Here is a 22,708-nt window from a genome sequence, read left to right as displayed (position 1 = left end):
TTGTTTTTATTATTAATAATAACTTGTCTGTGGCCTCAAGTTCTATACCCAGTATATTAACTAAAGCCACCTGGATTTGCATGTGGAAGAATACAGAAAATATTACCTATAATATTATTTAGAAGAGGATTTTCAGAAGTGCTCAGTATTGGCACAAATCTGCTCCCTATGAACAAAGCTCCTGCTGGGAGCAGAATTAAATCACTGCTAAGAGAATTGGAAAACCCACCCTTGAACTCTAAAAGCAATCCGCACTTACACATCTCATTACAATTTTGCATAAGCAAAATATACGATAGTGTGTAGAGATGCAAAAAGATTCTACTGTCACTTGTTTGAGGTGAGCCACATAACTCACCATGTATGAGTAATGTGAGACTCTCAAACTCATCCCATGAGAACCTTTATACTAGAGACCGCTCACCATCATTTGGCCTCACTAACTAACATGGATATCACTGATCCTGTGATGTGTCGATCACCCTGATTCGCCACTGCCTTGCACCTTGTGTCGTCACTGATGCTTCTAAAAAGTACTATCACAACAGGTGATAGTACTTGCTTTGCACAGGTGTAACGGCTGTGGAATGTGCAAAGCAGTGGAGAATTGGGTTCTATACATTGCAGGAGAATCCTGTTTTCATTTCAGTTCAATATCCTGAATACATTAAAAGATAACAAGGCCCTTACTCAATTTTTACCTATTCTTTACTCAGGCAAACTACCATTGACTGCAATTGGAGGTTTGCTTTGGTGAAGACTTTTGGATTTGGTTCAGTATAAATTATATGCAGAACAAACAATGCAAAAAACAGTTTAAGCATTGATTTTTCATTTCAGCCGTACACATTGGCTTTTTAAATGCCCACATTAGCTCAAGAACAGGAAAGTATTTTATCCATTACCTGTCAGATGCAGTAAGCACAGTGAGGGCATCTTTCTGCACATACATCAGCTTAATAGCCTTCCTATTATGTGGTTTTACACACAAGCCGGCAGGCATGGACGGTGGGCAGACTGCGTCCCACACCACCAGCTTCCCTCCTGATGTGGCCGTGAGAGCTTGCAAATTGCCAAAATGAAAAACTGACTGACTAAAGAGTCCCACCATCTTGTTGAAAGTCTGCAAAGGAAGCAAAGAGACCCCGCATGGCATTCTCTGTAAAGTACAAACTAACCTACCCTTGCAAAGTTTTCAAAAATTAATTGAAACTAACGGAGAGAAAAAAATAATCTCACAAATCTGAGTGTAGGAAACAAACTGTCTCCAAACAAACTCCTGGTGTTAGAGGCAGTAACATGTCTTGTAGAACGACAGCTCCATTTGCTCCCGAATATCGACAGAGTCCCAATTACATGCTGGTATTTTGGAGGGGCTTTGCTGGGTGAAGAAGGAAAACTTCCCCTCCTCTACTGGGCTTTGGGTCTTTCCCACATTTTGTTTCCCTCCACACTGCAGATGGAAAGAGGAGCATCAAACCCTATTTAACTAATGACTGCAGATGTGAAGCTCTCTATTAGTGCCAAGTATTATCGTCACCTCAGCAGGCGATGGGCAGCACATGCCTCTTCAGTACGAAACTGCTCCCCAGCTCCATGCACATTAGGAAGTGACTGTCCCCAGCCCATGGCGGGAACCAGCAGAGGCAAATCTGTCATGCAGGCAGGAGGAGGAAGGTCCTGCAGCAGGAGATGCAACAGGACCAACTCTTTCTGGGAGACCCATCCTGACCTCTCCTCCCAGCAACCACAGACTGTCTCCTCCAGTAGCCACAGAGTTCCCTAGAGAGCCATGCAGCCTCTCACAATCAACCAGTGTCTGAAATGTTACTTTACAATAACAATCACAAAGTACCATAAACTAGAGACCGGGGGATACACTGTGATGTGGAGGGACTTAGCAAGTTCACTCCATTCAGGACATTGTGCTTGTTTAATAAGACAGACTGGTCGTCACTGCCAGAAAAAAAGCAAACCAGCTAAAGCAGTGCTGTCCATTTACAATACTCACCCTGTCAGTTAAATGAGGAGCGCTGTACTGCAAACCGGTATTATCCTGAGGAGAAATACAGAGACCTTGTTCCACATAAAGATGATAATTTTTAAAATGGACTTTGATCAAAAATGAGGCTCTAACATGCCCATCACTGTTATCTGGGCACTAACATTACATTATTATTTATTATTACAGTAGCATTTGGTCACCACACCCAAGACTGGGGCTTCATTGTGGTAGGCACTGTGCAAATAGTAAAAAAGAAATCTTCTAGCCTGAAGATCTTACAGTAAGTAGATAAACAACAGGGTGGAGGGGAAACAGAAAGGTTAAGTGATTTGCCCAAGGTCCCACAACTGGCAGAACCCGGCATAGAAAGCAGGACTCCTGAGCCCCCATCTAGTGCCCTTTCCATTAGGCCATGCTGCCTCTCCAGAACACAGAGCCACAGTACGTCTCCATCCCTCCATAAACTCAGTATGCTCAGCTCTTCTCTTTTATGTATTAAAGTAGTGTAATTAGAATGTTGGGATAATTTTTTCCCTCCCAGAATTATCTTAGTCTTGTGGCACAAGAACTACAAAAATCACATTAACTCCTATGTCTACTTACCCATAGATAAAATATCACTTGGGTTTTACTGTTGCTGACTAGTTCCTTGTGATTTTTTGGATTGAAAACAATGTAGTTCTGAAATTAAAAAGTTAAAGTTAGGTTAAAATTCACGTTGGCCCGTCTACAGCATTTACATAACTAAATTTTAATGCTCGGGCCTGGTGGGGTGCTGTGCTTCACAACATCCATTCTTATTAGAAATGTACTGTGTTAATCTGCAGAGAATTTGACCCAGAGGGCCTGATGATCAGTTTCACTAAGGCCTTCTTATGTCACTCTGGCAGTGTAATGGAGCCTTAAAGTGGGTACAAAAGGCCTTGTGAGTGTGACCCTAGGAATACCACCTTGGCTGTTGTAAAGCTGGCATCAGGGCTCTACTTTGCACCTGCTGCTGAGAGGTCACTACAGCTGGTGCAGAAAGTCATAGGCATGACTGAAGTGCATGGCTCTATTGCTAGTCTCAGGGCCTATAGAAGGTCACAGCCAGAAGCAGTGTGTAGGGCTGCTCTAACATATACTGGGGGCTGCACAGGGCCCTGCACAGCCTCAGAATACAGGAATGCAACAATATCTTTGTCCGCCACCCAGGGCCGGCTCTACTGTTTTTGCCGCCACAAGCAGCGTGCTGAATTTCCGCCGCGGACGGCGGGGGCAGTCCGTGTGCCGTTAGGGCAGCACACGCGTTTCCACGGCGGCAGCAATTCGGCGGCAGCTTCTGTCTTCAGCCGGAAGACAGAAGCTGCCGAATTGCCGCCGCGGGCAGCTGAACATAGAAGCTGCCGCCGAATTGCCGCCGCGGCGGAAATGCACGTGTTGCCCTAACGGCACACGGACGGCCCCCAATTCGGCGCACTGCTTGGGGCGGCAAAAACACACGGACTGCCGCCCCTTGCAGATTGCCGCCCCAAGCACCTGCTTGGAATGCTGGTGCCTGGAGCCGGCCCTGCCCCCACCCAGCCCTGTTCCTGCCCCAAGGGCAGGAATGACTTAATGTGCAAGTCAGGCACACTGTGTTTAACAATGGCTTGTTTCCACTCTCCTAACCCCCTTGAACAATTAGAATCACTCACCTGATAACCAAATGCAGGTTGCAATTCTACACTACACATAGGTTTCTCTTCAGGTGAAGTCCACTTCCAAATGCAAACTCTCTGGCCGACAGGGGAAAGCAAAGTGACATCAGTGTGCTATTCTACGCACTATTGAATTCAATGAGCCTAATCCTGCTCATTATAACTGCAGCGACTCCAGTAAAGTCAGTGGGGTTGCATGGGGGAACATGGGAGCAGAATTGAGCCCAGTAGGGTCTCGATGGTTAGTATGGAATTTTTAAAAATTGATTATATGAGATATAGATCGTATGAAAAGTCACAAATTAATATCCAGCATGGTCAGGCCTGCAGTCAGACATCCTTTTTGAACTGGAGATCAAATGAGTTTGGGCTCTGCTTTCCACAGATTGTTCAAAACCATGTTATAAATCAGTTTTGCTGCAGCTAGATTTGAACCATGTTTAAATCTGGCTCTCTGCCACTGAAGATTGGCCTGAGGGTGCAGAACAATGCAAGAAGTTATGGCATTAGCTTTTCACTTCTTCAGGCCTGGGTTCTAATCCTGACTCAGGTGAACTCAAGCAAACATGAGTTTGATGGTTTTCAGTTGTGTACATGGAGGATCGGGAGACAGCGTTAGCATTTCGTATGACTTCCCACTAGCTTCAGTCCTGGCATAATTTTGGCATTGATGTTGGGTGTGAATTGCATAGCAAAACTGACTTTGCTGGGAACTTCCGTTATACTGCTGCTAGCTAGGCCTCACATTACACCACTACTCACATACTGGAGCAGATTGACAATACGTTCAGAAACTAACAAAAAAAATTAATGTTATTTTTCTGCCTGAAATGTAAGGTGACGGCACTGGATATTGCTAGTTACTGTAATCAGGTTAACTGAAGATATGTCAAAGTCAGAATCGTTTATCCTGACTTATACAGGTTTCTGAACTTTGTAGCTTTAAGATAAATGAAATCCAGATCTGAACTACCTCTGAGTTAGTAAAACCAAAACCCAGCTGACATGATTTTGCAAAAGCAACCTCCAACCTGCCCAATGTTACTCAACTCCGGTGCATATCCTCCTCTTAGTTACACTGGTGCAAGTTTGCAAGGTTCAATCTCTACAGGCTGCAACAGAGAAAACATGTTCTTTACCTGTATTTTGCCAGCACCAAGTGTTACCAAATACTTAGCATCCTGGGAAATAGCAATAGCACCAACTCCATCTTCTGGGTGACTATCAAATATCGTATGCACGGGAATCCTGCAGAACAATGCATACACAGTCACTAATTACAGTGACAACTATTTGCAATATCATTTTTAGCTCTCCTCCCACTTCCATCCCCACCTCCCGCAACCCTTTTCACAAAATTCTAGGACCTGTCATTTTGGAAGCTTCCTTTCACCATAATTGGGGGGTGGGGGAGGAGGGACAACAACCCTGAGCTGTTACAAACTAATTCAAACAAGATTCCAGACACTGCAAGACTGGGAATCCTGCTTCTATAGTACTGATAAAGCAGGGGAAATTATCTAGCATGCTTCCTTTTTGAAAGTATCATTGCATAGGACTCCCACCCACTCCCCTCAGAATCTGGGGTCCTGTTCTAAGCTACGGTGTTGCTTTCAGAACCCTGATTTAGCTTCATATTTCAGAGGCTCTTCTGACTGTAATTTCTGAACAATTCTTATTGATGGTTGCTAGGGTTTCATTGACGTTTCTAGGGTAGCTCCTGCTTCTTGCATATTTGGGGTCTGATTGAGACTGTTGTGGAGGCAGCTGCAGCAGTGGCAACTGGGAATGTGGGGAAGGGGCTTACAGCCAACAGCCAAGGTCACGAGCACTGAGAATTCTAAGAACTAGGGCCAAGATGTAAACAAATAAGTGAGTAAAATTAGGTGCCCAATTATGAATGTAGGAACCTAACCTTAGGCAGCCAAGTTTGAAAATCTTGGCCTAGGGGAGCTCTGACCGATCTTACGTGGACCTATCTGCACTGGAGTGATTTGAAACTGAAGCCATTACTCCACCATGGGTGCCCTGTCTGCTTGGTCTATTTTTCCTTCCTGCGCTCCTGGACTATATAATTATTTTTGTCTAAACTAAAAGCTGACATTGCTTAATAACTATTATATTGGCTCAAGAAGTTTTCCTATGTCTTGTTTTGTGAGTCTAAATTTTGGTTTTTGCTAATACTGCCATGAGAAGGTTACTTGGTGATTACCCAGAATGCTGAGAAAGTGGCATCTCCTGAGCAATCTGGAGCATTTGCTACAGGAAAGAAAGAAGGTTCTCAAACAGGGACTTTCTAAATACCTAGGAACTTACCCTGAGAAGGCATCCCACACAATGATTAGATTATCAGGTCCCTGGTCAGCTGTTGCAATCCATCGCCTATCTTCACTTACACATAGACAAGAAATAGAATTAGAGTGACCCTAGAGAGTCAAAATAAGAAATGTGCCTTGAAAGATCTAGGAACCACATTTATTTAAAGCCATCATTCAGCAAAGGCCTAATTAAACTGCACATACTGTACATGGCACCTGTGACAGTCTCCACGTCCATATCTGTCAAGGTCCTCCTCTCTCTCCCCTTTCAAACCCACCTTATCTAGGAGTACTTCCTTCTTTACCCCATCTATAGTCCCCTCAGTCCCTCTCTCTGAATTTGTTGCCCTGTGTCTTGTCTTGCCATATTGACACTGTAAGCTGCCTAGGGAAGGAAACAGAACATGACTTCTCTGTATGTATAAAGCGGAGTAAATGTACAGCGCTATATACATGTTTTATAATTCATAACAGAATAATAAAAATCTTTGACACGGCTATACCTCAGTGCAGATACAATTCATAGTTCAAGTATAAGGTATATGATTATAAAGTGTATTATAGGATTATTTATTACTTATACAGAGCCCAAGAATGTGCAGAGCACTCTGCAGCCATATCCACGATGTATAAATATTTCCCTGTTAAGTACACGATCATTATATCAGAAATGTCTGAAGAGCTGTAGAACACCAAGTTACAGTAAGGAGCCAAGTCAGCCGAAGATAAACAGACTCATTAAAGCTCTCTTGACTGGCAGAACAGTGAAAATGCAGCTGATGCTGGGTAGATGTGATAGACAAAAAGGTCATCAGAATGTTTTTTTAGATTCCAGTATGAGTCTTCTACTTCCCTTGCTGTGGGTGGGGTTCTGCACCTGGAAGAACAGGGTTCTGAACCTGCAGATATTGCAGTGGGGTTCTGGGCCTGTAGGATAGGGTTCTCTAGCAATGGGGTTCAGTACCTGTGGGAAGAGGGTTTCTGTACCTGTAGATGATATTGCCGGTTTCTGAGTATGTCGTGGATCACAGCAGTGTGAGAGGAAACGTATAGGATCACCCTGTGCTCTTCATCAAGTAGGCTGTAAACAGGGAGGTGGCTATTGTAACCAAATGCCCAAGACAAACTCTGTAAGGAACACAGTTACTTTTTTATGCCAAGCATTGACAGAATTATCATAAAACATAATCTCTCTTACTTTTAGCATCTGTGATCCTAAAGGAGCCCAATATGCAGCAGTTACAACCCCCTCCGTCACCACTGATATTCTGCCACTCTTAGGGAGAAGGACAGCAACACACAATACCACACTTGGCCAAGAACACTGGAGCAAAACCCTTCTCATAATAAGTTGCTCTATGACCCATTAAAGCTGTTTTGATTGGCAGAAGACTGAAAATGCAGCTGATGCTGGTTAGATGGGACAGTGAAAAAGGCCATCAGAATAACCTTTGACACTAATTTCAACCTCCTACAAATGCATCATTATTTTTAGTCAAAAAATAAACTTTAAAATCAAAACTATGTCTCTCATGAAGCTAAAAGATTACTTCATTTGTGATGAGCTGGTCTTTTTCACTAGCATGAAATTTCCCATTCCCTAGGCTCTGCTTTGTACTCTGTAAAATACTCACAATTGGATGTGTTTTGATGTGCTCATCCTCTTCAAACAACAAGCCAGGGGTGGCTGAAGACACTAGTGACTCCTCCTCGGCTGGAGCTGAGCTGGCAGTGACTGGTGCTTCTACGGATCCTGTCTCTTCTTGGCTCATTTCAGCACCTGCTTCTATGCTCCGGCTTTCCTGATCAGCTAAACTCTCTTTGTCCCTCAGATTTTTCTGGTCACTCTCTTGTGCCTCTTGACTTATTTGCTGCATGTCCTGCTCCACCTTGGTGGAGCTTGGTAGTCTAGTAGGAGCCTCGCTCTCCCATTGCGGCTCTGTGGGTACCTGCTGTTCATCTTGTCCAATATCTTCTAATGTTCCTGTTATTGCTGCAGTTTCTTCTCTTTCCTCTGATGGACCTTCAGTGACATCAGCCACAGATTCCTTAAAAACAAATAAAGGCTTCAATGTACACTTTGCAGAATGAAAAATGTATTTCATCTCTTCCGTGATGCATTGTCTCCCTTACCACCTCTGTAACTCATCCAAGCTTCATCCAGTGGATTGACATTCATCTACATGCTTCAGTTCTATTGGTTATTAAAATATGATCAATTCTATCTTGGATTCCAGCCACACCATAAAATAAGAACCTATTTTAGGGCTGTGGCATCAATCAATAAATTCCTCTGCGTGTTTTTAAAACCCTCCTTGGATTTGTTTCAGATAACCTGATAGAAAAATGTCTCTCCTCTCTCCTCTATGGTCCTTCTGTTCATGCAGTCCGAGGCTCCTCTAGGTCCCTTCATTCAATCTCACTGCTGTTAGTGAAAGAGACTTCTCCTCTGCAGCGCCAGTAATCTCGACTAGCTTTCTGAATTCCTGAACAACTCTCTATAACATTTTCAAGCTCAGATGAACACACATTTTGCTCCCTGCCCCAGACATTGTATGTTACATGCAGAAACATTATTGATCATGTTTACAGTGTCATAGGTGGCCCCGGTGCTTTGCAGGGGACAAACATCAAATCCATGCTAAGGTTGGGAAATAAAATGAAATAAAATAAAAAAAATCAGGAAATGCAAAGGTTAAGGATTTGCTAGTAATTTTAACTCGGCTACACTGCACATCCTCTGCATTGCATGCTACACATTGAACAACAGGAAATCTAATATAGTCACATATACATTATTTAACAGGGAAAACAAGAAAAGAAATTGTGCTATCTCACTGCTTGCCCCCCTTTCTAGAGCGTTAAGAAATATATTAAATAGCACTGGATCTAGTTCCAACCCTTGAGGGACCCCACCATTAACCTGTTGCCATGATGAATATTGACCATCTAATTCTACCCTTTGTTTTCTGTCTCCTACAGTTTTTGATCTGGACAATACTTTGCCTCTCACCCAACAACAACTTAAACTTCTTTAGGAGCTTCTTGTGCAGGACCTTGCCACAGAAACAAGCCTAGTTTGGAGTTTCTAGCCTCCCCTGTTTTTGAGCTACATGAATGTCAAAAGTTCATGGAAGCATATGGAATAATCTAGGTTTCCCTCACTCATAACTAAAACACAGCTCAAATTTTCAAAGCGTATTCATGACTGGACTGACATGAAGCAGAGGAAGCTTTGGCCTGAAAAGGAATTTGTTTAAGAATATTATGAGTGATTGTAAATGGGGACTGAATGGAAACTCCTTCTTAGCTATAGAATTTCATCTGAGCTATAGAATTTGGTACTGGAAACAATAATGTCTCCCTTTACTGTTACTTTCCATTGAACTCTGTGCGCCAGACTCTGTGGAATTGTATGGATGGAAGAGAGTAGAATCTGACCCTGCTGAGGCTTTAGTTAACTCCATACAAGGGCAGTGTGATTCAGTGAGCATGAAAGACACCATAGAAAATATCACAAATAAAAAGGTGCCCTGAATGGAACACACCCTTCTTGTGACATCATAGGGATCCAAGCTGGGGAGCTGGCAATAGGAAGTCTGTTAGATGATATCCATACTCACATGTGGACTTGTGATGCTCAGTTCGTTCTCTTGTGTCTCAGGGGTGGCAGCGTCCACTGAGAAATTGTCTGCTGTGGTTGTTGGGGCCTGGGTCTCCGTTTCCAAAATGTCCATGGATTCTGCATCACCTGCTAGCACATCAGCTGGCATTTGGGTGACCTGCTTGGGTAATTCAGTCTCCTGAGCCCCTTGTTCATTTTGTGGAGTTTCTTCTGAAGCTTCATTTCCTTCTATACTTCCTCCTGCTGGTTCCTCCAGTGGGGTTTCATTAGAATCATCAGCCATCTTCTCCTACAAGCTTCCTTCCAAAATACACATTATTAGATTTTCTTCCCTGCTATCCCCGGCATTTACCACAAAGGCCCTTTAGATCAGAGTCCATTCCCCTGAAAGGGTGGGGGTATAGTCTCCTAACTGGAGGTATATCAGATGGGAAACCAATAGTACCTTTGATCTTGGGCAAAATCCCCAAGCAAAAGGAGCTGGTGATGTATCATCAGTCCAAAGTATTAAAATTACCTTACAGTTTACCATAATTGCCCAGGAAGAGTGGCAGAACTGTGTGTATGAAGATTGGGGCCTACCCTACATTAGTCCTGGCATCCTAGCCAAAACCATTCAACCCCTCTCACTTCTATGAGCACTAAAATTCCTTTAAAGTGGAAGACAAAAATGGATAGAGAAACACCAGGTTAGATTTCCAGGTCAGTCACATAAACATTTAGAATCCCAGAGGTAGTTCTATAGCATGTGAACAGTCATTTATTCCATCTGTCCGGATCTGTATCTAAAGCCCCTGTAGTTTCTTGGGGCAGAGATGTTCCCTCTTAGACATGTACCTCTGTCACAGTGTCTAATTTAGAGAAAGGGGGATAAAGCTAGAGATTGGCACTTTGTTCAGACCCAGATTAGTTTTAGGCTGACTTTGGGGTCTGGATTCATGGCCAAACAAGGGCTGAGGTTCAGTTCAAAAGCACAGAAATCTTGTAAGCAAAGAGCTTTTGAAGATGGCTGTTCTCCTGAGATTTTGGTTGCATCCGCACTAGAACCAGAAAACAGGTCCCTTATGCTTGTACATACCACCTGGACCCCAACCCTTAGGGACAAGTTTATATCCAAGCCTTCAAATCAGAGCCCCATGGCTCACCTCAAAATGAAAAAATGAGGTCTGGTTTTGGCCCATTCCCTAGATAAAACTCTCCCATTAGAGACTGGCATGCAAGGAGTGGGGGGGATCTCCTCCCTTGGGAAATTTTTTTGAAAACACACATCATTTAGTACAGACTGATGGACAAAATATTTGCTCTACAGACAATGCTGTTGCTGTGTGAAGGATTGACAGCCATCAGTTAGCCATGTCCGCAGCAAGACATTAACCCCAACAGAGGCAGGAAATCCCCCCCTTCCCCTGCCACCCTCCTTCAGTTCAAACACCATATTGTACACACACCGAGTTTGGGCACCTACACATGCCCCGAGGATGCACACTGCATACTTTAGCTCATATCCCTGTATCTTTGGTTCGTATCTGAGGGCACAGACGTTTTTCTCAGCTCACCACACATTTTTGCACCATCCAAAATACATTTATCTCCAGCGAGGGTCATTACTGACCAGGATATTAACAATTTAGCTCCCTCTCTGTGCCAGAAATCAGGATCTGTCTCGCCGTGCCTGTCCCTGAGACAGGAATGGAGTTGGAAAGATCAGCTCCAAAATACACCTGCCGTGCGCCTCTGTCATTCCAACTGCTCGTGGCCACTAGGGAGTATTGTTGAAGAACCTCCTACCTGTTCCTGCTGCCTTATCCAGACCCCCCACCCATCTCTCCTACGACTGCTGCTGCTCATTCTTCACATCCCTCTAACTGCCTCTGACTCTCCCAAAATCTTTCCAGTCCCTTGGCCAGGCTCCCCCAAACCTTGCTCCCTCAGATGCTTACCCACAACCCCCCTTTCCTCAGGCCTTGCCCCAAATCACTCTCAATAGGACCCCCCTCAGCCTCACCTGCTGCAGCAGCCTCGGCCCCAGCTCAGCAGCCTGGAGCTCCCCTGTTCTGTTTGTATCTGAAGCCTGTTCCCATAGTAACTGCTGCTGGTGCTGCAGGCAGTGAGAGACAGGCTGGAAAGAGCAGTTGCAGAGGAGCGTGCTGTGTCGGGGTGAGAGAAGGGGAGAAGTGGTGGACACTAAGGCACTAGCAGGCTGGGGCGTATTCCTCAAGGGCTGGGGGATAGGAGGTACTTCCTTTCTCCCACTGGCTGCTCCTGAGTTCATGGTACACAGGCCATCCCCAATCCCCCCTGCGGGACACTGGCTAACAGGACCCAAGCAGCTACTCATCCCTTCACCCTCCTCTGCCCACACCCAGCTCCCATTCATGCCTACAAGAGGTACCACTGTTGAGTTCCTGTACAACATGAACCCAGCCTATAAAGAAGAGCCAGACTCCCCTGGAACAGGTGGACTCGCCCTGTAGCAGAAGCAGCATGAGGGATGGTTGCCCTGAACTGAGTGCATGGCCCACGAGTACCACAAGGCCCCATTTAATTCATTATGTCAAGTTTTCTGTGCCATATCACTACCTTTCAGAATCACCTGTAATCACATGACTCCAGGAGCTGCAGCTTCAAGAAAAAACTTCAAAAACCCTGGGACCCATGATAAAATAGAAGGAACTGGCACTACTACATCATCCTCCCTCATTCCTCCTCCTTTCTTCTCCCACATCTTCCAACCACTAACACGGATCTTTGTACCTCCTGAGTGGGGCAAATGGAGCAGAGCAAGCCAGAGAATCTGCCCCCAAGTATTGACTTTGACTGTTTTATCTGTTGGAAATAAGGCATTTGGTCCTCAGGTTGGACAGCACTTGTATAAACATTATCCACTAAAGGGGCTGTGGAAGGTAATGCTTTTTTTAAAACACGTTTGCAAATATATAGTTTATCTTTTAAGGGAAGATGTTTTAATGAACTTTAAACTCTCTTGACTACGTAGAAATAACTATTTCTAAATCTAAGTTGTTTTCCTAATACACGATATGCAGCGTGATACTCTTGAAAAGGAAAGTAAATTTTGTTATCCTTTGAAACACTGTGTGAGGTGCGAAGCTACTACAGTATTAGACCCATGAAGCAAAAAGTAAAAACAACTCTTGGGTGTGTATTTATGTATTAAATGGAACAGGCATCCTTTAAGGAGTTGAGATAAGAGATAAAATGACTGATGAAAGCAAATACAAACAGGAACTGCTGCCTTTAACACACCTGGACACTTGCAGGGCTGGGACCTTGGCTAAAATTCAAAGCTAGTTTTAGGCTCTATTGAAAGGTTAAGGCTGAGATTCTGTGCTGCCCCCACCCCAGATGCATTCAATGGGAGAGGAATTAAAGGTGGCTTTAAGCTACCTTTCCCCCCTCCTGCTTCTGGTCTGTTCCAGGAGCAAAAATAGCCTCTGGCATAATTAGGTTAGCCAATGACCTTTTCTAGATTCCCTCGGACATCCTCTGGCTTGCAGAACAAGTATGACTATAGTGGTTTGCAGTCAGTCCTGCCTCTTCCCACCCCTGGCACCCCCACTCTAGTCCCTAACTTCTCTCTCACACACACTAGCCTGGGGCTTCTACAGGGCTAGCGTAAGTCCACTTACGGAAAGCCAATGCAGTGCTTCCACCCCTGCACTTTGTAAGTGGTTTATAGATACACCACCGGAGCAGGGAGATGAAACCCATTTTATATTTCTAGTGGTCATTTAGTTTTGGTATTTATTAAAATCCATTTAGTTTAGTATTCATTAAAGCCCATTTTATCTTGTTTCAGAAAGCATTATTTTGCACTATATTGGCAGCTTAAAGTTATCAATAATAAGTTGGTTCAAAACCTGATGATTACAGATTGTTATATACTCCCAGCAACATTCATTCCATTATTTCCTACCTTGATCTCATTAGGCAGAAGGGCCAAATTCCACTCTCACTTACACTGGTACAAAAACACTCATTCCCATTTACGCTGGTGTAACAGATTGGTATTTGGTCCTACTTCTGTTCAGTTCCTGCTTAGAGCACAAACAAGGGGCCACCGAGGAGGGAGTTCAGGCCTCTCCCCCTGCACACTATATCTGATTTTGCAAGAAGGATAACATCGGCTTTGTGGATTACACTGGCTGGCATGTATCAATACCTCTGACTGAAGACATGGGGAAACACCAGCAAGCAGGAAGAATATAGCTGAAAAGCAAATGGGCCTACCACATATGAAGGGTTAATTAATAGGTGTTTTAATAATGAATTGGCATGGAGCCTAACAGATCAATAGGCTGCTTATAGCCATGGCTTAAAATCATCTATAACACCTTCTACACCAGTGCTTATAACCATACATAATATACTATCCATGTCTGTAATATACTTATAAGATGTGTAATTTATTAATCCATTATAGCCTATGGTACTTCAATATTAAGAAGTGTGACCAGCTGATCTCTAGATACCAGTGTTGATCTGCTTCTGTCAGGTCCGAGTTTGCTCAAAATTCAGATTTTGTAAAAAATAACCTTTTCCAAAAATTATGACAGATACAATAAGATCAAGTATGCATGTCTTTTTTTTTTTTTTTTTTTTTTTTTTTTTTAAGAATTCCAATAGAAACTGGTTTAAAAACAAACCAAGCAAATAGAAGTTCCCTTGCAGTGTATGCTACCCAAAAACTACAGCACAGAAAATAAAATTAACAAGAAACTCAATATAAACCAAATTACAACTATATTATAGTCCAAGCTATGAGAAATATAAAAAGCATCATAGCACCCCTTCAATCTCACCAATTTAAGACAACACAAATCAAACAATTTAAAAAAAAAAACCTTTCAGATGTAGTTACCACAAATGTTTTTGTAACACAATGTTCAAAATCATATTTGTACATTTCTTGAGTGTGCACTTGTATTTCACTGATAATATAAAATGCAATCCAGAAATTGGAGCAATACTTAGAACATTTGTACAACGTGCTGACCTGTTCAGAAGACTTCAGATTAAAAATGAATGTAAATTATCACCAAAAACAAAAAAACCCAGCTTAACTCTTTATTGGTAAATGTTACTTCCCATGAACAAACAGAAAAAAACATTCACTAAATGTTACAGAATAATCTGGCATGGATTCTAACTAAACAAAAAGCATGGACCTCACACCTGATTTACATCAGTACAAGTGAAGTCAGAAACAGGTCCTATGACTCTACAATCTATTCCCTGTGAATCAGTACAATTACTAATCATGACCACGCACAGGTCTGTTGAAAACAATTCAGGTGCAGTATATCCGGCAGGCTGGAGGTCAGAGCCTCGGAACCCATTATAAACACTCCAACCTCAGCAAGTAGATGTAGGTTGCAAAGGGAACTTTTCAAACCAGGTTGGAGTTCAAAAAGTACAAACTTTGATCTTATTGTCTTCCAAGCCAGTTATCTTTGCAAGGGGAGAATATTGCATCTGAAAAAAATGTAAAGGAATAAATTAGGTTTCAATCCAGAGTAAGGAAATAGGGGAAAAGATATTCATTTTTTCCGGGCCCCTTTGTAATCTTTGAGCTTACTACATAAAGAGCTCCATAGCCAGACTCTTCCCCTCCTGTTAACCAAACAGAGCCTCACTCACCTGCTTAGCCTCCCCATTCCCAACTTTATCTCTTGATATGATGCACCTCCCCACACTGCTGCAGCTAAATCTTTAACAACTGACTTTTAGATCATGTCTTTCACTGAGGGATCTAAAAGTGATCATCAAATTTGAGAGGGTGATCAAAGCAGGGTGAACCATGACCAACACCACATGACAAATTAGTCCTGTCCTTAATGCAGAATCTGTGGTTCTGAGCCTGTGTGAAAGCCCAATCCACTCCATTAAGTGGAAGAGAATACTGCACCCAGCTGAATCTGCAGAGGGAAGATCCTGTCTACACTATAATTCCAACAGTTTTGTGCACCTCAGCTACAACACAGCTGTGCCCCAGTCAAAGATTGTTTTCCCTGGGTAGACTGAAAAACCAGGTTATAACAGCATTAGAGGATCCAAACTACACCCTGAAAACATATGGAGCCCTATTTCCCTCAGGCACACACATGGTACAAGTAATACCAATTGAAGTCAGTTCCTGCAGTGAAGGAATTATACTCCAGGGTTGTAACAGGACGCTGTAGCATGGTTATAACAAGATGGTTTGGACCAGTCTACGCAGGAAAACCAAACCATATTATAAAGCAGGTGGGGCACAACAGGGTTCAACTGCAATTTGTATAGCGCTAGCAGTGACCCCCCCTAGCTTGGCAGGTCAGAAGTACCCACTTGATAATGAGCAAGGTGGCACTCAAAGACTTTGGTGCTGAGGTAGATTCCCGGGGGAGAGCAGAAGGGTCAGGCTCCATTCTGCTTAGCAATGGCGTTTTCCAGTTTGAGGCTGGTTAATGACGTGACAATTCATGCACTTCGCCAACCTGAACTCAGAGGCCGTGGAAGGAATTGGCATGCCTACCCCAGCAGTCCTTTCCCTGCCCAGTGCTTTGGTGTGAGCCCGAGGTGTAATTTCTTGCCGCCACGTATCACGGTCACACTCAGTGGTTTCTGAAATGCAAGAAAATAAACAGCACCTTCTCCTGTCAAGTTGGCCCTGCTCTCATTTCCCTGTCCCCCTAAGAACATAAGAATGGCCAATGGTCCATCTAGCCCAGTATCCCGTCTTTTAACAATGGACAGTGCCAAATGCTTCAGAGGGAGTGAAAAGAACCGGACTACTTATAGAGTGATCCACCCCGTCACAATCCCAGCATTTAGTACTCAGAGGTTTAGGAACACCCAGAGCATGGGGTTGCATCCCTGACCATCTTTTTAAACTCCCCTCATACGGAAGCTGTTCCGTAACCTTAATAATGAAGTGGGCTGTAGTCCACGAAAGCTTATGCTCTAATAAATTTGTTAGTCTCTAAGGTGCCACAAGTACTCCTGTTCTTTTGGCGGATACAGACTAACACGGCTGCTACTCTGAAACCTGTTAATAATGTTTGTTGCTCTTCTCTGTACTTTTTCCAATTCTGATATTTTATTAGATGGGCCACCCAGAACTTCATGCAGTATTCAAGGCATGGATGTACCATGGGATTATATAGTGGCGTTTTGATATTTTCTGTCTTATATGTATGCATCCCTTTCCTAATGGTTCCTATCCCTGTGAGCTTTTTTGATTGCTGCCACTCATTGAGTGGATATTTTCTAAGAACCATCCACAATAACTCCAAGATCTCTTCCTTGAGTGGTAACAGCTAATTTAGACCCCATCATTTTGTCTGTATAGTTGGGATTATGTTTTCCAATGTGCATTACTTCGCTTTTATCAACACTGAATTTTAAGGCCAGGTGGCAGGGTAACTTCTTCCTACCGAGGAGAGTCAAAAGCAGCTCTCTCTGAAGCTTATCACCATTACTCCTTGATCAGCCAGCAGCAGGCACTCTCAGTAGGACAAAATATGATGCCGACACACCCTTCCAACTCTGTCAGCCCAGGAAAGAACTCAAATTCTTAACTGTTCTCCACTGGACCCAGTTGGTCTCAGGAATAGTATTGAACAGAATAGCTATGGAATCAACATTCACATCAAAAGCAGTGGCAGGATGAGCTGATGTTTGGTTTCCTGAGTGAGAACCTGAGACCAATGGTCACTTTCAACTATCACCAAAAAAAAAAAAAAAAAAAATCTAACCCCCTTTTCAAAGACTGAAAATAGAACTCAGCCGAAGCTGGTAACCTGCTCACCCCTTCGCTGTGCTGCACCACGGTGGCAATATTCTGCAGTGTCTGGAAGTTGTGTGTGTCGACAGAGCCAAACTCAATGATCTCATCATCAACCTGTAATCCCTTTACAAAGAAGCCAAAGGAGACTAAGCATCATTTGCCCTCAAAGATGCACAAAGCTTTGTGTTTATAGAACGTCTTTCACCCAAGGACCTTAAAGCACCTGATGAACATTCATCCAGGTCAGGGGCGGGTTACCTATGGCCTGCGGGCCGGATTCAGCCCGTTGCTTAATTTTATCCGGCCCATGCATGGGCAGCGGGGTCCCTTAGGCTGAGGAAGGCTGTGCCTCCCCAAACAGCTAGACATGGACCTGACTGCGTTCCACCCTGCCCAGCCCCACCCCTCCTGTTTACCCCCGCGCAGTGTGTGGCTCCTCCAGTCCCCCTGTGCTACAGCCAGCAGTCCAGTGCTCCGGGGCCGCCCACCTTCCCGGCGCTCCTCTGGGGCTGAGGCTATGTGCCCTGCCCTCCCAGCACTCCTCTGGGATTGGGGGGCTACCCTGGGGCCAGGCTCAGGGCCGCAGTGGGGGGAGGCCTTGGGCCTCCGGCAGGGGGGCAGAAGGTTTTTGATCAGACCCTTGCTTTTAACTTGTGTATGGCCTGCAATTGTTTTTTTCTGTGGGTCAGTAGCCCGTGATAGAAAAAAGGTTCCCCACCCCTCATCTAGGTAGTGCCTCCATTTAAGAATCTCAAAGTGCTTCTCAAAATTTAGTAGATTAAGCCTCACAACCCCCCCAGGGAAATATGGGAGTAGTATTTATTATTCCTGCTACCGAGATGGGGAAACTGAGGCACATAGTGGTGACATGGCCTTACCCAAGGTCATATAGGTCAATTAGAGAGTTGGGGGAAAAAAACCATTTCTGATTCCCACCCCCATGCCCAACCCACTAGCTAGGTGTTCTAACATGGCCACGGTTCTACAGGTTACAGCAATGCATATTTTACACTGTCCAGGCTAACGGGAATAATTACATCTGCCAGGAAAGTTACAAGCACCTGGCAAGAATCTGGTTTAAAAACAGGAGCTCAAACCCTGCTCCTGATTGCAGGTGAGTGGGGAGGGCCACCTGCCCTATCTGGGGCCCAACTGGCAGAGTTTGCACCATTGGAAGCAAGAGGATTGAACTTGCCGAGATGCTAGCGGGAGAACCTGGGGTGACAGCATTCACTCTTGCGAAGGGCTGCGGCAGACTCTGGTTCTGATTCATTGCCTCAGCCTGAGCTTCTGCCTCATCCTTTGCCTGCTTCTCCTTCTCTCGGGCATGCAGCTGGTGGAGAGCTTTCTCCACTTGCAGCATCAGGGCCTTGTGATCGTTCTGCAAACCTAAGGGTGAGACACATTAGTGCAGAGAAGACAGGACCAATCACGTTTTCATTTAAAGTCCTTACCTAACAGATGCATTTCTCTCTCTGGCTGAGATTCTTAGCTTTCAATTAAAAGTAAGTATTTTGTTCCTCTTAGGCCTACACTGTGAGTGAAACTGCGCTATCAACAAACTTGTGCAGCTAGCATAGCTGTTCCTAGCTCAGTTTCCATGACCAGTGTGGCCACCTGAGAACCATATTAAATCTAGGTTAGTAACCCATGCTCCTGACTACCTATCTATGGGAGTTAGTCAGCATTCCCAAATACACTACAGGATCCACTGTGTAAAGCTAGCCAGTTACAACAGTCATCACCTGACAGTGCCATGGTTACAGACCGACAGCTGTTTCATAGCCCTGCTCATAAGCAGCAGTGATACACAGTAACATACACAGTTGTGTGTTCACACAAGTTGTGAAGAAACAGCCATGTTACAAATTCAGTAAAAAAATCCATAGAGTAGACAGAGAATATGGACTAGGGAGATCGATGTCCACATAAAGAACACTAAGCAACAGAATTCTCTTTCCATTAAATCACCCCCTACATGCAACACTTATTGCTAAACAATGACTATTATAATAAATTTGTCCACAAATACAAAGCAAGCACTAAATTTAAAAGGAACAATGTCAACTAGTTTTATTTATTTTATAAAGAACATAGGAAGATTTTACAATATGACTGTTTTCATTAATCATTAACGGGTGCATTAATAATGCTGCACACCGCATTTTAACAGATTCAATTTTATGATTGAGCCAGTCCCCTGGCACTTTTGTAGTACCTGACCAGAGGGCAAAGCTGCTTAGAAACAAAACTCAAACTGACCCCACTATTTTTATTTTTTAAACTGAATGAAATGAAAATATTAGGGCTGTCGATTATCTCAGTTAACTCACGTGATTAACTGAAAAAAAAAATAATCACGATTAATCACACAGTTAAACAATAGAATACGAATATTTTTGGATGTTTTTTCTACATTTTCAAATATATTGATTTCAATTACAACACAGAATACAAAGTAAACAGTGTTCACTTTATGTTAATTTTTATTACAAATATTTGCATTGTAAAAATTATTAAAAAAAAAATTTGTATTTTTCAATTCATCTCCTACAAGTACCGTAATGCAAACTCTTTATTGTGAAACTGCAACTTACAAATTAAATTTTTTTGGTTACATAACTGAACTCAAAAACAAAACAATGTAAAATTTTAGAGCCTACAAGCCCACTCAGTCCTACTTCTTGTTCAGTCAATCACTAAGACAAACAAGTTTGTTTACATTTACGGGAGACAATGCTTCTGGCTTCTTATTTATGTCACCCAAAAGTGAGAACAGGCGTTCGCATGGCACTTTTGTAGCCAGCATTGCAAGGTATTTACGTGCCAGATAGTAGATAATGTTTATGCCCCTTCAGGTTCCAGCCACCATTCATCAGAGGAATGCTTCCATACCGATGACGCTCGTTAAAAAAATAATGCATTAATTACATTTTTGACTGAACTCCTTGGGGGAGCTCTGGTCAAGTGAAAAATTCTCTAAGTTGTCTCCTGCTCTGTTTCTCCTGCATTCTGCCATATATTTCATGTTATAGCAGTCTCAGATGATAACCTAGCACATGTTCATTTTAAAAACACTTTCACGCATATTTGACAAAACGCAAAGAAGGCACCAAAGTGAGATTTCTAAAGACCGCTACAGCACTCAACCCAAGGTTTAAGAATCTGAAGTCCCTTCCAAAATCTGAGAGGGATGAGGTGTGGAGCATGCTTTCAGAAGTCTTAAAAGAGCAACACTCCCATGTGGAAACTACAGAACCCGAACCACCAAAAAAGAAAATCAACCTTCTGCTGGTGGCATATGACTCAGATGATGAAAATGAACATGTTGGTCCACACTGCTTTGGATTGTTATCGAACAAAACCAGTCATCAGCATGGACAGATGGTGGGTGAATCTTTAGCGCATCTGGCATGTAAATATATTGTGATGCCAGCTACAACAGTGCCATGTGAACGCCTGATCTAACTTTCAGGTGATACTGTAAATAAGAAGTGGGCAGCATTATCTCCTGCAAATGTAAACAAACTTGTTTGTCTGAGTGACTGGCTGAACAAGAAGTAGGACTGAGTGGACTTGTAGGCTCTAAAATTTTACATTGTTTTATTTTTGAATGCAGCTTTTTTTGTACATAATTTTACATTTGTAAGTTCAACTTTCATGATAAAGAGATTGCACTACAGTACTTGTATGAGGTGAATTGAAAAATACTATTTCTTTTGTTTTTTACAGCACAAATATTTGTAATAAAAAAGTGAGCACCGTACACTTTATGTTGTGTTGTAATTGCAATAAATTTGAAAATGTAGACAACATCCAAAAATATTTAAATAAATGGTATTCTATTATTGTTTAACAATGCAATTAATCACAACTAATCTTTTTAATTGCACAATTCATCATGATTAATTTTTTTAACCACTTGACAGCCCTAGAAAATATTAAACAGCACTAGGAGGTTATTACTATAAAAATGGTTGCAATTATTTGACTTTTAATAATCTAAGTTGTTATTAATAAACGGGGGAGGGGGATAGCTCAGTGGTTTGAGCATTGGCCTGCTAAACCCAGGGTTGTGATTCAGTCCTTGAGGGGACCACTTAGGGCTCTGAGGCAAAATCAGTACTTGGTCCTGCTAGTGAAGGTAGGGGCTGGACTTGATGACCTTTCAGGGTCCCTTCCAGCTCTATGAGATAGGTATCCTTTTAAATAGATGAGTTTCCCATCAATAATGTCCATTTGTATAACTGAGTTCTCAGTTTTATTTCTTTACAGTTGCCAAGGGAAAAAACAAACCAAAACGGATGTTTGTAAAACAAAGAGCCAAACTTCTGACAAGTGTTGTCTGTTTCACTTAGCCCAACCCCTGTGAAAGGCGACTTTTTAGGCCAGACTTGCTTACAGATGATGTTATGCCTGGCTGCACGGACTTGGTATACGTCAACATCTGCACGTGGATACCCTTCAGCATCGACCAGCGGCTCGTTCATCCCGACTCCCTTTTGCTGCGGGGCAGAAACACTTTCATAAAGTGTCAAGTTGCTCGGCTCAAGAATACATTTTGTTTCACGTTGTTAAAGGTCAGAACAAAAAAAATGGCATCTGTGGTCTCAGCAAATTGTTGATTAGGCGGAGCTGGAGCGTCAGCGCACTGCAGATCTGAGGCTGGCACAGACCCCCCCCCCCGGGCTGCGTATGTGACGGTGCATTGCAGACCCCCTCCCGCCGGCTGACACGCATCACACACAGCACAGCCCTTTGCACAGAGACACCCCCCCGCCCTGGCAGTGAGCCCTGTGCGCGTGAACTGGGGACACACCCGCCCGCGGCCCGGAGCGCTGCACAGACACCCCCGAGCTCGGCGGGAGGGGGGGGCAGCGGCAGGGCCCGTGGACCCCCCGCATGCAGCGCCCCGCCCCCGCGCGCACACTCACCCCCTCCAGCACCGCGTAGCAGGCTTTGATCTGCGCCTCGAGCTCATCCTTCCTGCGGACCAGCTGCTGCACCTCGCGCACGCCCAGCGCGTCGGGCCCGGCCGCCTCCTCCGCCATCGCCCCGGCCCAGCAACACCCCCCGCGCGCGGGTCACGCGCCGCGCAGCAGGATGGGCCGGGGATGGGGGGCGGAGCAACGCAGGGAACCGCCCCGCCTCCCTGGGCTGTGGGCGGGGCTGGCGGGGGTGGGTGGAGCAGGCCCCTCCCCTCCAGCCAGACACACACGTGGGGGGCGTGCAGGGCTCCGGGGGTGATGTCTCTCCCTTGGGCACAGAGCTGCTGTGCCCAGAGACGATGCAGCT

General features: G+C 44.0%; 2 protein-coding genes across 3 annotated transcripts in view; both read right to left on the bottom strand.

Moving 5' to 3' along the window:
- The window catches only part of CFAP251 (cilia and flagella associated protein 251), a 31,449-nt gene extending 21,484 nt beyond the window's left edge, over positions 1-9,965 (bottom strand). The window contains exons 1-9 of one of the 2 annotated variants that reach the window (XM_054005994.1): positions 9,626-9,965; positions 7,637-8,050; positions 6,990-7,130; positions 6,001-6,110; positions 4,824-4,932; positions 3,682-3,762; positions 2,609-2,686; positions 2,012-2,056; positions 906-1,123 (exon numbers count right to left, since the gene is read on the bottom strand). In XM_054005994.1, coding sequence (XP_053861969.1) covers positions 906-1,123; positions 2,012-2,056; positions 2,609-2,686; positions 3,682-3,762; positions 4,824-4,932; positions 6,001-6,110; positions 6,990-7,130; positions 7,637-8,050; positions 9,626-9,910 — 1,481 coding nt within the window. In that variant the 5' untranslated portion in view covers positions 9,911-9,965. The remainder of the gene's footprint in view (positions 1-905; positions 1,124-2,011; positions 2,057-2,608; positions 2,687-3,681; positions 3,763-4,823; positions 4,933-6,000; positions 6,111-6,989; positions 7,131-7,636; positions 8,051-9,625) is intronic. The other variant, XM_054005993.1, reaches the window with a different exon arrangement.
- A 4,733-nt stretch (positions 9,966-14,698) lies between these two features.
- Positions 14,699-22,523, bottom strand: PSMD9 (proteasome 26S subunit, non-ATPase 9). Its single transcript, XM_054006638.1, has 6 exons — positions 22,348-22,523; positions 21,816-21,918; positions 18,609-18,802; positions 17,435-17,536; positions 16,160-16,248; positions 14,699-15,120 (listed from the first exon to the last, which is right to left on the bottom strand). Exons 1-6 carry the CDS (start codon positions 22,462-22,464, stop codon positions 15,093-15,095), a joined length of 633 nt encoding a protein of 210 aa, XP_053862613.1. The 5' UTR covers positions 22,465-22,523; the 3' UTR covers positions 14,699-15,092.
- Positions 22,524-22,708: the final 185 nt, after the last annotated feature.

This window comes from Malaclemys terrapin, chromosome 16 (genome assembly GCF_027887155.1).
Source record: "Malaclemys terrapin pileata isolate rMalTer1 chromosome 16, rMalTer1.hap1, whole genome shotgun sequence".
NCBI classification, from domain to species: domain Eukaryota; kingdom Metazoa; phylum Chordata; order Testudines; family Emydidae; genus Malaclemys; species Malaclemys terrapin.
Note: the sequence above shows the minus strand (reverse complement) of the source record. Positions and strands in the feature narration are given on the sequence as shown.